Consider the following 15,747-nt stretch of genomic DNA (forward strand, 5'->3'; position numbering starts at 1 on the left):
AGAAGGGGAGCATACGCGCTGGGAGATAGAATGGAAGAACGAGGGGGACACGGGGAGAACAAGAGTGGGACCTCATGAAAGCCACTGGAACAGGGTAGGGTAGGAAAGAGACGGAAGAGACGGGGGAGATGGCCAATAGCGTAAGACTGATATATAATTTTCATTTAAGTCAACGTTAGACGTTAGAAGATATTATCTCCGCAATTCCCGACATTAATGCGCGTTCCCGATGCGTTTCGCGGGCGCGGCAGACAATGCGAGACGCGATTCGATGCTGGGGAAAAAAAAAAAAAAAAAAAGTATCCACGTAACTCGCCTACTCGACGTAGCGGCGTCGTGAAAATTTACATTTGCGTCGATCGGCCACGGTGATTCGCGTCGGTGTTCAGGACGACTTGGCGACGTTTATCCCGGCAATATTTATCAGCTGCGTCGCGTGAACGTCGCGGGGTATCGCGACGGGACGAGACGAGACGCCGGTATCGTGCGCGCGTCGGTTCAGCCCGAGCTGGCGATTTTTCACGGTTTGTCGTCGGAGGGTCGACGAAGTTCGACGTAAGCGACTTTCGCCGGCAGATGCGCGATAATATCGCAGCGGTCGTAATTTCGCGCGGGGCCCCGAGGAAGCCAGGCGCGGCGTTTCGCGTCAGGTCTCCCGGCGTTGCTCGCTTTTTGCGGAGAGAGAGAGAGAGAGAGACGCTTACAAAGGGAGGCCGGGGCGATTGTGGCGGCTTCCCTTCGCGATTACGCCAATGAGTCGACCCAGCGAGGCAGCACGGACGGACAGTCGGCTGCTCTGTTGCCAAGCGGAAACCACAAACCGGCGGCATTTTCTTCTTCCACGAAGACACGGGCAGACAACGCGTTACGCTCGCCTACCGTGTTACCTCTCGGTACACGTAGGAGGAGGCACCGCGGCGGTCGGAAGGGGTAGCACGGGGGTGGGCCGGGGGATCGAAATACAATCGGTCCGGGAGATATGAGGTACGAGGATCGTCGGCGCGCAAATAAGACCAAGCCGCGAGTGCAGACGCGCGAACGAGAGTACACGATCCGCGGCGACGCGAAATTTGCAGGAGACGCTTTTCCGCCGCGCTGTTTGCCGAAGATGTTATCGGCCGCCCACGGCGATGTATCAATGATACCGTTTACGACACCTGAGACAATAGGCTCGTGAGGCTGACAAACAACGAATAAAAAGAAAAAAAAACACGTTTATTGCACGTCTCGTTATCGGGAGGGACGATAAGCGATAATGACAGTAATTATTATCAGCGGTAATTATTATATGCATCGCCCCTTTCCACTTGTTAGCGCTCTTAATCCCGCACAACGCGCGGTAACCTTTTTTAATGTCGATGCGTCACAAACAGATTTACAAAGCTCCAATTACAGCCGTTATCATCACAATTTCATATAAACAAGTCGCGTTCTTTTCGTTTCTAGGGACCGTCTCGAAGTATTCGTTTCATTCGGAGTACGCACAGGTTTTTTTTTCTTTTCTTTTTTTTTTTTTTTTGAACGTCTATCGCATCGCGCGGTAGATCACGAGTGGCACAAGTACGTAACGAAAGGAATAACGATCACGTGAAAGGTACACGAGCGCGCGTAAGTCTTGTCTTCGAATTAAGTTAGAAGCGATAGGGTCGCGCGTGCGAAAATTAATAACTCGATCGTTTCGCCGACGACGAAGTAAACGTGAAATTTGTAACCGTTATACAAATCGATCTGACAAAAGTTGGGAAATTAATTATATTAAATATAGACGACGCGGGGAGTTGGACCGATGCTGATGGAAAAAACAATTAATTTCGATCGCGCGATCGAACGAGGTTTAACGATTGCTTCAGGAGCGAACAACGCTCGCGTATTTCCGCGCTGAGACTAACGCACGCGAAACACGTAGAATTTTGCAGGAAGTGATTAGAATTTCAGCTGCGTAAAACCAGACTTCCTCGTACGCCCGTTTTCTACGCGGGCGAACGAGGTCGCGTATTACGAGGGACACGCTGCATATGCCGGATTCGCAGTGAATTATTTTTCCCAATACCAAGTGCGTTCTAAAAAGCGAAAAAAGAAGTCCGTACGTTGGGACCGCGGGTATCCGAAAAAATAAAGTACACCGGGCGCAGTTTAAATAAATATTCTCGATGCTATATAGGTAATTGTTGCGTGCACCTGTTACGTGTGTAATATTTCATTGATAAAAATATAGAGTAAAATAGAGAAAGAAAAGAGAGAGAGAGAGAGAGAGAGATTCAAAACTGATAATATATTATACAACGCGGTGATTCTCAAATTTGTAATCTCGCGACTCTTCCTCCGTTTCTTTTATATAATCGCGATTTTGCTCGGCTTTTTTTTGCGCGTTACGAAACACGTAGTTCGACGCTAGAATAGAATTTCGCCTGAAAAGGAGAGTCGCGGTTGAAAAAATTAATAAAAAAAAAAAAAAAAGCTTCGAGAACCGGGCGGAGTGAAATAATAGGGAGACAGGCGGATACGCGATGCGCGACGGGTAACGACGGCATTAAAACGGCGCCGAGCAGCGCGCGCGGAAGACAATGCGGAATTGCGCAAAAATGCGCGCTGGAACAGAACCGAAATTACAGCCCGGTCATTCCTTCTGATTTGCTCGCGGGGTTCGGCGACGGTTCAACGTGCCTCGGCGGATAGGCAACGCGCGGTGGGCGAGATGTCGCCTCGCAATGTGCAATTAGCGCCGCGCGGTTTCATAAATTCCGACAATAAAGCCGCGAGAGCCCGGCGAAGTCGGTACACGTTCGATATCGAACGTGGGAAGAAGACGGTGCACGCCCAACCCACGAGTAATAACACGGAAACATACCGGCACGTATCCGGGTGTGTTCCTCAGCCTCGGTTCCTTTCGTCCACATAAATTTGTGACTGCGTCGTGGATTAACCAATGAGAAAGTTCCCTTTTACCCTCCTCTGTTACGATTCGATTGCGTGACGACGTTAAGCACGAAAACAAACGTTCCCTCTCTCTTTCTCTCTCGCTCTTTCTTTTTACGGGCAACGTGGCAGGAAGTTTCGCAAAAATGACGTTTCCGGAGGCAACGATCGAAGGCTCGGTTTTTTTTTTTTCTTTCTATTTCTTTTTTTCCGGCAGATGCGCACCGCATGCGAAATTAACGCCGACGCAATTTCACCGGATTAGATCATCGATCGACACGTCTCCGCGCGAGCAATGTGTCCAAGCAAACGGCTTTTCAAGTTGCGAAACGACACGCGTAAGTCTGATATTGCTGACTAATGTAAAAATAAATAAATAAATAAATCGAAACGCGGCTTGTGTTCACCACATGGGATTGGCTTTGAAAGCATTAATTATCGAGGCGTGTATCATCGCACATTCGTGGCGGACGATAATCAAGTTTCTGGCAATTCTCAGAATAAGAAAAAAAAAAAAAAAATGGAGCGCACGACCGACGGATCTCGTGTCGCCATTGCTATCTCTCACACGTCGCGGTTTGGAGTTTCTTCCAGAGAATTAAATCATTCACGAAACGGCACGTCGCGAGACGTATAACCATGCGAGATGTTTAAGCAAAATAAACGCGAGAAATTGGAACGCCGTCGTCTCAGCCTCTGGCCGAGCATAGACGGGGGCTTTAAAACCGCTAACACAGCCTCGGGATTACATATTACAGTTACGTGAGCTGGATTTGCGTATCGCGCGTTGAATTTTCGCGATGAATATCCCGTGCGAAATTTGTTTACGCGCTTTTGCAACGCGCGATCGCAAAGTTTAACGTTCAAGGAAAAACTTCGCAGTCAAATATTATAATTTACAATAACGACCGAGAGGCTAGTCGATAAAAAGTCCGGATTATTACGAATCGCTGATCGTCACTCGAGCCCGTTTATCATCGCGGGCCACGCGTTAAAATTATTCCTTCCCCCTTTCCCTCCTAGAGCGAAAATGACGCAGGAATCTAATCTAGACAACGGCGCGCGGCTCTCGGGCGAATAGTTTTCGACAGATCCGACGGAAAAAGAGCAACGCGACGGAGGCCGATTCCTCCCGCTGATGACCTCGAAGCCAATCGGCAATTTTATGATAGCACGGTCTCTCGCGCGCGTATTCGAGAAAAAGTGAGATAGAGGAGAGAAAGAGAGAGAGAGGGAAAGAGAAAGGCGTAGTTAGTTGCCAGGTCTCTCATTGTAGACCATCCGAATAACGCTGCTACGGAGCGCTCCTCTCTCTTCTCACTCGCGGACTTAAGGAGACGCGCGAGCGATATGGGCATATCTCTTTAAAGCGCCAGTCAGCGACGCGCGACAGTGGTGCTCACGATCGATAGCTCCGCGCGTTGCGTCGAACGTCCACGGGCAAACAATCCGCGCGCTCGCGCGTACAACTACGCACGACGCGTAATCCGGACCCAGACAATGCGTAATCTGCACGGGCATCGCGCGGCGGCGGCGGCCGCACTTTCTCCGCTTTTTCCCCTTCTGCGTTTTGTAGAAAATTAATTTACGACGGCGCGCTCCTAAAGGACGACGTCGCGTTTACGCGGAATTCGGACCGATTACGAGTCTAGAGATAACAGGAGATGTTACGTGGAAGAGAAGCGTAAGAAGAGGCTTCGTCCGACGGACAAAGTCTGAGCACGCGGCACTCCTCGGCTCCGATCAGGTGTGTCGGCTAAAACCTGTTGGCTCGCCTTCCTTCTTCCCTTTGTGAGCGAGACAGGTGGCTGCAGGGCCCAGCAGCTTTCGTACAGCTCTGACCCGACGCGGGGCGAGAAACGAAAGCACGCATTCCGAGCGCGCGGGGGTGACCGAGGAAAATCTTGCCGGCCGGATTCCGATTTTTCCGGTCCGAATATCGCGGACTGTTAGTGAATCCTCGCCAGACCCGGCGGCGGGGGGAGGGGAGGAAGGGACGTACGGTTTTAGCGAACGGGGGAAGGTGGGACGCACGCCGCGAACAAAGACTTGGCGAAACGCGTCCGCGCGCGCGTAACGGAGCGCATTCGAGATGCGCGGATTTGCGAAACGCGGAATAAGCGGCCCCATTATCGCGAACGAGCACGGATGAGTCACGGCTTCATAACCGAGTCTTAAGCTCCACTTTTGCGGCTAAGTCCGTTGCCCTTTCCACACGATCGGCGGGGGTTATCGTCACGACCGCGAAAAAAGAAAAAGAAAAAGGAAAAAAGGAAGAGAAAAAAAAAAAAAAAAAAAGGGACCGACCGACTTCGAGAGCGAGCCGAGCGGAGCTTCGACCTTTTGTGTCTTCGAGAAAAACACCCTGGTAATCGTGTCGAGGTATAACCAACAAAGGAAAAACGCCGACCGAATCTACAGCCTTGTCGCCTCCGCGCCTTTTATCGAAACGCATATAGATATAGATAAAATTATGGAGAGACAGGGACCTCGTCAGATGTGCTTTGAAGCTGGCGTTTCTTTCCTCGGCAGTTATCACATGTAGAAAGCGCATGTAACAAGAGATGCCGAGGAAAGGCCAATTACATACAATCAAACTAATGAGTGCCAGGCGTAGAAATGTGCCTCCTAAAAGCACGGCAGCAAGACGCCGTCTTTTCTTTTCTTAATAAGCGTCGCGCGTAAAACTCATACATCACTATTATATTAAAAAAATCCCGGCACGTGAATTTCGAAGAATTATCGAGCCCGTGTCGAACTAGCGATCAACGTCGAAATTAAATCGAAGCTTGATGAATTAAAGCGAAGCTCGCTAAGCGGGACGACGGCCGTTTCCTCTTTCCCGATCGGTTGGATTCCAATTTAATTCCCTCCCGTCACAATCTGTAGTCTAACACGAACCGTCCGTCTATTTTCGCGTTTCCTCCGCGGGTCGCGGGCAAAATATCGCGGTGGAGTCGCACGCATGCGCTCAGCTTGACGTTTAGCGTGCTACGACGATGGTAAGATCCCAAGTGCACTGACCCTATGACCGCTATGCGAAAGGCGGCCTGTGCAGGAAAGTGATAGTCGCGAAAACGCGCGTCCCGTCCGATTGTAGCGCGCGCTCGGCTTTATTGTTTCCCCTTGGAGCGTGCGATATCGGCTTCCGCCTGGTTCGATATTGGCGAGCATTCGGCCCCGGACAGCTGTCCTTTATACGACGCCTCCGGCGAGATACGGCCTCCTCTCGCGACTCTGCCAACCTCTTATTCCGCGGAGCTCGACGATAACGCGCGGTGATCGCGTCCCTTTTTTTTCTCGACGCTCCAATTTCGCGGCCCGACCTCATCGATTCGTGCGAAAATGTGCGTTTTAATCGAAATTATTCGATACAGCATCGGGTCATTTTACTTGTCAGCGCGATGAAATATATTCGCGACACGGCGGAATCAAATATATAGAACTTACGCGAACCGAAAGCCAAATGTTATTATCTACGCACGTGAGTGCCTCGGATATTTTAAACCGTAGAATCAAATTAATTATTTATCTCATATTTCACGCGATAATACGTACTTACAAGCGCATTTAATTACTCACCGATATTTAATCATGTCTTTTTTTACATCGGGTATTAAAAAAAAAAATGTAGAAAGTACCTAGCGTAATTAGTATAATAACGTTCATAACTCTCCGTGGTCGCAGCTATAAATACGGGTTCGCGGCACGGTCGTCGAGGGGCAGCACGTACCGCGCGATGATTGCGAGACAGATGAAGGCTATGAAAGGCGCCACGAGCACCACCGGCCGACGTGTTGCGGAACATGCGGCTTGACTCGCGAATGGCAAAATCCCATGCTTTCCCAGCGCGGCCCGGTTAGCTAGGGCCGACGGCCAGGGCTTCGCGTCGTAAAACTCGCAATGATATGAATAGAGCGTACTCACTTTTTGCCGTACGTTGCTCCGCTGCCGTCATGTTCGAACAGCAACCGCCGCGCCGTCCAACCGCCAACCGTCGTCGGGGCCGCGGGTACTGCCAGGAGACGAGGACCCTCGTTGACGCTGCCGCACTGCATCGCTCGGTCGTGGCACACGCACTAGCACACACTTTCGCGACGTCGCGGTAGCTGTCGATCGACGCGCGTCAATGACAATCACGAACCGCTTTCATCTCCGCACGTCGACGCGGAGACGCGCGAGAGCGAGCCTGCCAACCGTGGGACTCAGCCGCCGCATGGCGGATCGCGGGCGCAACTCGACGCGCAGACGGCGCTTTAAACGCTATATCACCGATCGCGGGTGGACGCGGCCATTGGTCGGCGCGGCGGCCGCCGGCCAATCATCGACGCCCTCGCGGATTCGCGCGGGAAGACAAAGCGCTCAGATCGCCATTGCCCGCCGAAACTTCGGCCGCTAACGACAATACGCGATCTCCTCCACCGATCGTCTCGATTTAAGACACCTCGAATGACCTCGGCGACGCTGATACTCAAAGGGCGCCGCGAACGACCCTTGGGACTCGTCGATCGCGAATCGCGAACGCGGAGCAAAACCATTACGGTGGCGAAATAAAAGGAACGCTCATGCCATTTCAGTCCTGTATTCCTTTACCGAATTATTCTGATGAATCTCGCGACTCGAGAGAAAAAGCGTCTCGTTGCTGATGTTACAATTTTGCTATCGCGAAAAATGAATAGATGTATGAAAAATCTGACTCGGTCTATCGAGACGATATAATGACTAATAATTACTGTTAAAGATCTACGAGATCGAAATTATTCGGAATACCGCAAAATTCGTTAACAAAATCTTAGTTTCGCGCGACTACTCGACTACTGTGAACAATAAAACCGAAATTGAACGTCGAATATTTCATGGCGCCATGGCGGTTACGAGCTCGCGGAAACGGGAATTTCAATTGAAATGAAAATTTTGAGTGATACCTTCACCGACGACCCTCCCTTCATGCCTGCGAAACCCGGTCACGCCGTAAAGATCGGTCGTTGCGCTCGCAACGTCCTCGAGACGAAAAATCGGTGCGGGGACAAAAAAAAAGCCGGTCCAGAGGCGTTCTCGCGTCCGTGGTGCCTCACTTTCTCGACCAACTCCGGAGCAGAGCTAGCAGCGATTAGTAGCAGCGCGTGCCGTTAAGATGGCGGCACCAAGCGCTGTATGTACGCGTCTCTGATACGCGTGCGTTTATTTTGCGTGCTGCGCGATGCGGGTTGTGAGACTTGAGAGTGGAGCGGCTCGTGAATATCGTACGCTTTGAGTGCGTCTCGGCCGAAATTTCTCGGTAACGTCGAAATAACAAATGAGACGCGGGGTTAATAAGTGCCTGCTGAGAGTGCGATCGAACGATGAACTATCTCAACAGTATAGCAGGCGGCACGACGAGCACCGACTCGGGCGGGCTGCAGCTCAACAATGTCGAGATTCTCTACACGAAGGTGCAGAGGATCTACATCAAGCCGCAGCATAAGGAAGAGCGCCAGCGAGATCTCAGAGTCAACGTCGAGATTCACGCTGGCCTCAGTCCAGTTTGTCGCAAGGTAATTTGCCAGAGTACTTTATTGAACCTCCACTTTGAAGTGTTGAACGTTTATTATGCTTTGTAGTTTTCAGTTTTTACACTCGACGAAAACCAACAGTTCTCTTATAGATCCAATATCTTATAGTTTCTTGTATATTGGTAGGCGAAATATATTTTTCATGCACTTGATTTTTCAGAGTTTGTGTGTCTTGCTGGCTGACGACGACGATCCATGTTTTCTCTATTCATTGTTTATCACTGAAGATGATTTCAAAGTACTGAAAGCTCAGCAAGGCTTGCTGGTTGACTTTGATAACTTTGCCACTCAATTAATATGCTTGTTGGAGCAATGTCATATACCGGGAGCAAGTCAACTATCAAAAACTCCACCAAAGTTTCTTCTGCTACTGGCAGAAGAATCTGGGGACTGGAACTTTAAGCTTGTGGAAACAAACAATTTTAAACATCTGTGTCACCTGAGTTTAAATATATCACCTGCAAGTGATTCTGATTTGAAGACACACATGGCAATGAAGATAAAACATCTGAAAGAAAATATTTCACAGCAAAGTAGAGATGCAGTCAGTTTAGAAACTAGATTAAATGATTTGACAAATAAACTGGAAACAAAAACAAAAGAATTGGAACAGTTAGAGCAAAAATATTTAACTGAGAAGAACCAGATACAATATAATTCCTCACAGCAAATAAGTATAGAAAAAGACAGGTATTTATATGAAATATAAATAAATGCAAATAATATTGTCAATAGTACGAATGGAATATATTTTGTTTTTATTTAAAATTAATTAGAAAATTATTATTTAAAAATTACTAATAATTATGTCGATGTTTTTCAGATTATCCCAGGCACGACTAGAGTGGCAACAGCAAAGTGAAAAAGATAAAATGGAAGTGGAACAAAGGCATGCTGAAACCGTGAAACAATTGCATACAGAACTTGCTGAATTGCGTACGCAAAATATGACATACAAAGATAAACAATCTTTTTTGGAAGCTACAAATGCACAGCAAATAAAACAATTACAGAATCTCGAAAAGGAGCTTAATATTGCCGAACGAGATTTAACGCAACTCAAAAAACAAAACACGAAATTAGATATAGATTACCATGAAAAAGATAGAGCTGTTAATAGTTTGCGTACAAAAGTGGCTGTACTCGAACAAGAATTGAAGGACAAAACAGTGATCATTAATAAGCACCTGGAGATGTTAAAATCGGGAAAGGAACAAAAGCAGCATTTAGAAGATCTCTTAACTGAGAGAGATAGTCAGTTGCAACGCAAGCAAAATTCCTTGAGAAGTTTAAGTGAAGAGGTAGTAAAAGCCAATGAAATTTTAACTAAATTACAAAATGAGCTTTCATCAACCAAATCCAAATTAAAATTACGAACGAGCATTGCGCTCGAACAAGAAAGATTATTAGACAGCAAACAGAAAGAAGTTGGACAATTGGAAATGAAAATGGAGGGTCTTGCCAGAGATGCGAAAGATGCAAAGAGTGAAGTAGACAATTTAAAAGAACAGATAAAAACGCTACAACATCAATTAGAGGAAAAAGAAAAAATAATAAAGAATAATGATAACGGTAAGACAACGTCTCGTTTCTCTTTTGTTATTAAAAATGTCAAAATGTTTTAAAAATTATTACGATGCTATTATTTTTCTATTACAGTAATTAGTTGGCTAAATCGAAGGTTAGGAGACAATCAATCACCGTTACAAAGCGCCACTACTCCAGCACCAGTTACGTTATCATCATCCGTTCCGCTGACGTTACCAAGAACAAATAAATTATTTCCTAATCGATATGAAACACGCACGCCCGCGCCCAGCACGATACAGCCCAGTACATTGTCGGGATTGCCGATGAAAAATCCGATTGTACAAAATCCGAACATTAATCAGACCTCCCGCACGACAGCACGATCGATGGGTGTTGGTGTAACGGAAAGTTCGGTGGGATTAGCTACTTTCAACAAGAGCGCTCTGATCTCGAGTACGAGCACGCCTATGGAACGTTTTAATTCGTTGAATAAACTATCAGGAAATCCACCAGCTTCAATCTCGGCGCCGGCTATAATCGAAAATAATAATGGTCCGGCGTTAATCTCGAATGGTACAAAACCGAAAACTGCGAGCGTTGGTCTGCAAGGTGGATTACGACGAGCAGGTTTAACCGACAAACCTATTTTACCTTCGGCGTATTTTCCTAAAACCTTACACTAACCAATTGTTCGAGAAGAATCATCACCACAGAAATTGGTAAGTTAAACTTGTGTCAGAGTACTTTAAGAATCAAAACGTAGGAACGACAAAATTGCAATATTTCAAGTTTGTCGTCTCGGAGATAGTACAAATACTTATAAGAATGATTAGTATTATTTACAAAACATTTTTACCAGATAAAAATTTTACAATTATTTTTAGTCCTACACATTGGCACCTTTCTATACAATAATGATATTATGCTATCGTCAATGTAATCGGTGTATCGATGTAGGATTAATAATATATAATTATTTGTACATATTGTACTAACATATTCCGATCTCGTTAATTATGGCATAAAATGCTTATTGAAAAATTTCAATATTCCATTACAGTACACTTTTTTTGTATTAACTTTAATTAGCTTCGACATTTTTAGAATAATTTTATAATACGATTACTTTTAATATATAAATATTATTACTTCACAAAGTACATGAAGTTAAAAATGAATTGCAATGAAATTGATATTTATAGTAAAAAGCATAATATATAATATACTTAATATACTTTTTTTTTTTTAAATTCCACGTTTAAATGTTTTTTAAATAATGACAAATTTAAAAAAGTTATATTAAATATTGTTACAAAAAAAAACGTATCTTTTATGACCAGTAAATTTGACGTACAGTAATCTAAAAATTAATATAACAATTTCACATTTTATCACAATCACAATTTATCATGCAACTGATTATTGATAATATTTTCACTATTGTTACATTCATAATTACATTAAAGTATATTAATCACATAGGTACCTGGAAAATAATTTTATCTTTGTGGATTTTTTATGTAATAAGTGTATAAATATTTTTATATATAAATGAAAATATTAATGAAAGAAAAAAAAAATATATATATATATGGAGAGCTCTCTAATTTTAAAACTTGTAATTATAACAAGTTAAGTAAGGCCATTTAACATTAATATTAAAATGTGCCTGACGAAACAGATCAGAAAATGTTATTATATTTATGTACACTGAAGGACAGATGTATGGTATTTGCTGCGACGAGCGGCGACGGCGGCTGGCGTACGTGACTTCTCCCTCTCTCGGCCGCCGAGTATGGGGGAAGAGTGGTAGGGCGTGCGTGTTCTCTCTCCTCAGTCCTCGGTAACATGTGCTCTGCGGTACAATTACGCGCGTGCGTGACGTGTCGCGAAGCACCGGTCACAGAAGACTGAGGGAGAACGCGGCCTACTACACCCCCTCCCCCGTACTCGGCGGTCGAGAGTGGGGAAAGTCACGTACGCCAGCCGCCGTCACCGCTCGTTGCAGCAAATGCTATACCTGCTTTTCAGTGTACATGTATGATTCATACCATACGTCTATTATAAAAATCAACTTGAAAGAAATTGTTAGCTGCAATATTGTACAAACGTAAAACGTTTTTACATTCAAAATATCTCTTCAAACCATGTGCCACGAAGTTTAAACGTATCAAGTAAATTCGATCTTATGAAGCATGTCGATTTATTAAATTACATAAATAGAGCAACAGTATTAAATATAGTAAATAGCGATAAGATGGTAAATAAATGATTACGTATATTTTACTACTTTTGTACATAAAATTATAATAAATGTCTCTATTATATATGTTTTGCACTTGCGTGTATGGAAAGCTGCCAGTCTCGTACAGTATAAATATTTTTGAATCACATCCGAATATGTAGATTCCTTTATAACAATATATTGCTTAAAAAGCTGACAAAAAATATAATATATTTCCATACATCTTTATGCGCAGCATGATACAGATATTTACACGAGAAAATCAGGTGATAACGTTCACAATTTTTCTAGATTGAATCGTCACTTATCCCACGTGGCAAAGTTAATTTTTCAAAATTACACAATACTGCATAAACATTAAAATATTGTCAATATTAACAAACCAAATTACATTAATTCATATTGATCGGGCATGATGATATATTGCTGTTCGGTAAATCCGTACATCCCATATCCAAAAGAGGCATATCCATTCGTTTACGTCTGCGTTCGCATTTAGGGCACGGTTTACTGGCATTTAAACAAGTTGTGTGAAATACGGCGTTACACGCGCCACACTGTAAATGAATGAATTGCTTGTTATAAAATTAGATAGTAAAGAGGAAGTAGATAACGAAGAATAATGACATATTACTCACTCGGAATGTAGACTCCATATCAAAAGGATAAATGACTTTTGTATCGTTACACATTTCGCATATGAAGCCTTTCTGACTGCAAAGCCAGCAATTCAACACGTGATTTCTTGCGAATTCGACAACCTTTTGCAATTGCTGCGCTAGAATTCCATTGGGTATATCGAGGAGGTCGGAAACGGAATATTGGTGAACATGTTCGTATAAGTAATCTCTCGGCGCAACCTTCTTTTGCAGAGACTCGATGATGGGTTCGCGACATGTAAACAGATAAGCTCGTAACAGATTTAACTGAATTCGTAACGACTGCAATTGTGCCATAGTATCTACTGCCATGTAGATTCTCGGATTTAAAATTTTAAGATCCATGAGGGCTGGCTTGTCTTCCAGATACGAGGCGGCTTTTCGGCTAACAGAATATTGTTTCAAGTCCCAGTTATGAATCACACGAGATGGTACAAGATACTGTCCCTCTGCCATGCACTTTGAACAATAGTAATCGCCCGAAAACGCACACACATGCGCTTTGGAAAATGTCATGCCAATTGCGTACCCACATTCGAGACAACTGTAATTTTGTATATCTAAACCCTTCTCCCTCGGAATACTACCTAATTGCTCGTCAAAATTTACCACAATCTGAAACAGGAAAAAAAAAACAGGAAAATGGAATGTTTAATCGTAGTAAAAAATCATTTAGATTTTTAAATAAATATATGTAGTATATGAGAAGCATACCTTTGGCTCCGGCTGAGCTTTCGACTCTCCCTCAACGACTTCTTTCTTTGGATATTTTTTTAGAAACTCTTGCAAATCTGATACCGTGCTTGTTCCAGCCGTTTGGTAACTTTGAATGAGTGCGTCATACGTAGGACCATCGCCCGGTGTACGAGGTGCATCCGTACCCGATCCGTGAGATATTACAGGCGAAGTTAGAGAAGATTGGCAATCTTCAAACGACGTTGACCATCCTAATTTTCCTATTAATGAATTTCCTACAACAGCAGCAGCATCATTAACAGCTTCGCTATCTTCCAAAGTATCTTGTAATGGTAAGTCCTCCGCGTCAGCAATAATATTAGCAATCTCATTTTCTGTACTGCCATTCGACATTTGTTGCGCGTCCCTCGCCTCTTGCTCGTCTTCTAAATTTTTTTTTATAATATCTACAAATTTCTTGCGAACCTGTCGAAATACATGGTTTGCGGCATCGATTTCAGCATCCTCAGGATCGTTATGCGACTGTTGGACGATATTATTAGATTTTTCTTTAGCTAGAATAATTTTTAGCGCCTCGTCTTCCGGGATAGACGCTACGTTATTAAACACAGACTGCGAGGAAGTGAAAGATCCTATCCCTATGGAGCTACCGATGGAACTTGCAGTTTCGATTTCGTCCAGATTATCGGTAGACTCGCTGTTTATCGTTTTCGCTATGTCCACCGCGCTAAATACAGGACAAGATTTCATCGGTGGAGACCAGATACCGGCTATGAGTAGAGGAGTGGTGTTCCAGAAGTTTAAGAGGCTGCTGTTGCAAGCCAGCTCAAATCGTACATAATCCAAGTTTTCTATTAATTTCTGCGCCACCTCGACAAGGTCCACGTCCCTAATGTACGCTGATCGATTGTAGTACGGCTTCAGAGCTGAATTATCCCTTCGTATGGCGCAAAAGTAGCTAGCTAACAGACCCTCGTTGAGCGCCAGTCGTATCCACGCTCGGCAGTATCCGACCTCCGTGGTAACTTGGCTCAATGTTTGTATCTGATCTATAATCTGGCGATGCGAGAAGACCAACAGCGGGCCCCAGAAGCTTGGCTGTGGCATGGCGTCGAAGTCGGGACCGCTCAGGGCCTCCGTCACTCGGTTCAACAGGCTGTCCTTCAAGCCGTGCAGAAATATGGCCTCCAGGACAGAGCACAGGGTCATGGCCTCGTCGCAATTGCCAACCACACCGTCGTCGGCGACGCCTGGCGCGCTCTGCATCTCCATGACAGTCATGTTGAGCTGCTTCTGCAGGGAGTCGCGTACCAGCATGTGCCTCTTGTTGCCCACGATGGACATCTTCAGCAGCGAGTTCATCTTGCGCGCTATCAGCACGGTATGTCACAGCGAGAACACGTCTTCTGCCGCGGTGTCGTCGCTGGATCATCTTCACAGCGGCGTCGTGAGGTAGTGGAGGATCAACCGGAGCAGTGTCGCGTCTCCGGAGATGTCCTCGTGGTCGCGTGACCGATTCCTGCGAGAGCGGGACGCGCGTGAACGCTTGGGGGCGCGCGGGGCAGTCACGGACGGTACTGACAAAGGAACAAGGAAGTTCCCGCGCTGTCGAGCGATGAAGTCATCGCGGCGATATCACCGTGTGATCCGACGTGTTGCGCGTGGCCAGCGGACCCGTTCGCGCACGCTGCCCGCGTTATCGCTAGGGGCACCGTGTCCGTCAAGTAGGTTAGGTGCCCGAGGAACAAAACATCGGATTACACAACGTCAGCGATCGCCGATCGGTGTCGATCGAGGCGGAGGCGCTATCGCTTTACGCTTTACTTCGAAGCGACATTGTTCGTCGCAGTCGGCCAGCTGTTGTTAAACTACGCGTTGGGCCAGGCGTCTGCGCCGTCGTCGCCATCCCGTGCCTCCACGCTTTCTAGGACGGCCGTTCCTTGAAAATAATGCGCGACCCGACGACAGGTGGCACCACCACGCGCCGTCCTCGTCACTAGGTGAAGTCAGCTGGAATTCGCGCACCGACCAGGTGCGCCCTCATAATCCCGGCGCACTTGTCCCGTTCGCTCGTCGCACTTGCCCTGATGCTATTTCCAGCGGCATCGCCATTCCTTCCCGGCTTTCCGGGCTGCCCGCCGCCCTTTTC

At 45.8% G+C, this 15,747-nt stretch overlaps 3 protein-coding genes across 3 annotated transcripts in view; 1 reads left to right on the forward strand and 2 right to left on the reverse strand.

The window, feature by feature from the left end:
- The window catches only part of Ipk1 (Inositol phosphate kinase 1), a 71,520-nt gene extending 64,319 nt beyond the window's left edge, over positions 1-7,201 (reverse strand). Inside the window, exon 1 of the mRNA XM_070664364.1 lies at positions 6,844-7,201. The gene's annotated coding sequence lies outside the window, so the exon portion shown is untranslated. The remainder of the gene's footprint in view (positions 1-6,843) is intronic.
- Positions 7,202-8,016: 815 nt separating this feature from the next.
- On the forward strand, positions 8,017-11,228 carry Sas-6 (Spindle assembly abnormal 6). Its single transcript, XM_070664363.1, has 4 exons — positions 8,017-8,450; positions 8,629-9,158; positions 9,292-10,040; positions 10,128-11,228. The coding sequence occupies exons 1-4, from the start codon at positions 8,259-8,261 to the stop codon at positions 10,679-10,681; spliced, it is 2,025 nt and encodes a 674-aa protein (XP_070520464.1). The 5' UTR covers positions 8,017-8,258; the 3' UTR covers positions 10,682-11,228.
- A 956-nt stretch (positions 11,229-12,184) lies between these two features.
- Plekhm1 (Pleckstrin homology and RUN domain containing M1) lies at positions 12,185-15,464 on the reverse strand. The gene is made up of 3 exons (XM_070664358.1): positions 13,617-15,464; positions 12,882-13,517; positions 12,185-12,800 (listed from the first exon to the last, which is right to left on the reverse strand). The coding sequence occupies exons 1-3, from the start codon at positions 14,958-14,960 to the stop codon at positions 12,636-12,638; spliced, it is 2,145 nt and encodes a 714-aa protein (XP_070520459.1). The 5' UTR covers positions 14,961-15,464; the 3' UTR covers positions 12,185-12,635.
- Positions 15,465-15,747: the final 283 nt, after the last annotated feature.

This window comes from Cardiocondyla obscurior, linkage group LG12, assembly GCF_019399895.1.
Source record: "Cardiocondyla obscurior isolate alpha-2009 linkage group LG12, Cobs3.1, whole genome shotgun sequence".
Lineage (NCBI taxonomy): Eukaryota > Metazoa > Arthropoda > Insecta > Hymenoptera > Formicidae > Cardiocondyla > Cardiocondyla obscurior.

What these genes read in the sequence shown, in the direction of transcription:
- Sas-6 (XM_070664363.1), top strand. Translation starts at nt 8,259, where the DNA reads ATGAACTATCTCAACAGTATAGCAGGCGGCACGACGAGCACCGACTCG. An exon ending in TCAGTCCAGTTTGTCGCAAG is followed by an intron (nt 8,451 to 8,628) that starts GTAATTTGCCAG and finishes TTGATTTTTCAG; the next exon opens with AGTTTGTGTGTCTTGCTGGC. An exon ending in ATAAGTATAGAAAAAGACAG is followed by an intron (nt 9,159 to 9,291) that starts GTATTTATATGA and finishes GATGTTTTTCAG; the next exon opens with ATTATCCCAGGCACGACTAG.
- Plekhm1 (XM_070664358.1), bottom strand. Translation starts at nt 14,960, where the DNA reads ATGAACTCGCTGCTGAAGATGTCCATCGTGGGCAACAAGAGGCACATG. An exon ending in AAGCTCAGCCGGAGCCAAAG is followed by an intron (nt 13,518 to 13,616) that starts GTATGCTTCTCA and finishes TTCCTGTTTCAG; the next exon opens with ATTGTGGTAAATTTTGACGA. An exon ending in ATATGGAGTCTACATTCCGA is followed by an intron (nt 12,801 to 12,881) that starts GTGAGTAATATG and finishes ATTCATTTACAG; the next exon opens with TGTGGCGCGTGTAACGCCGT.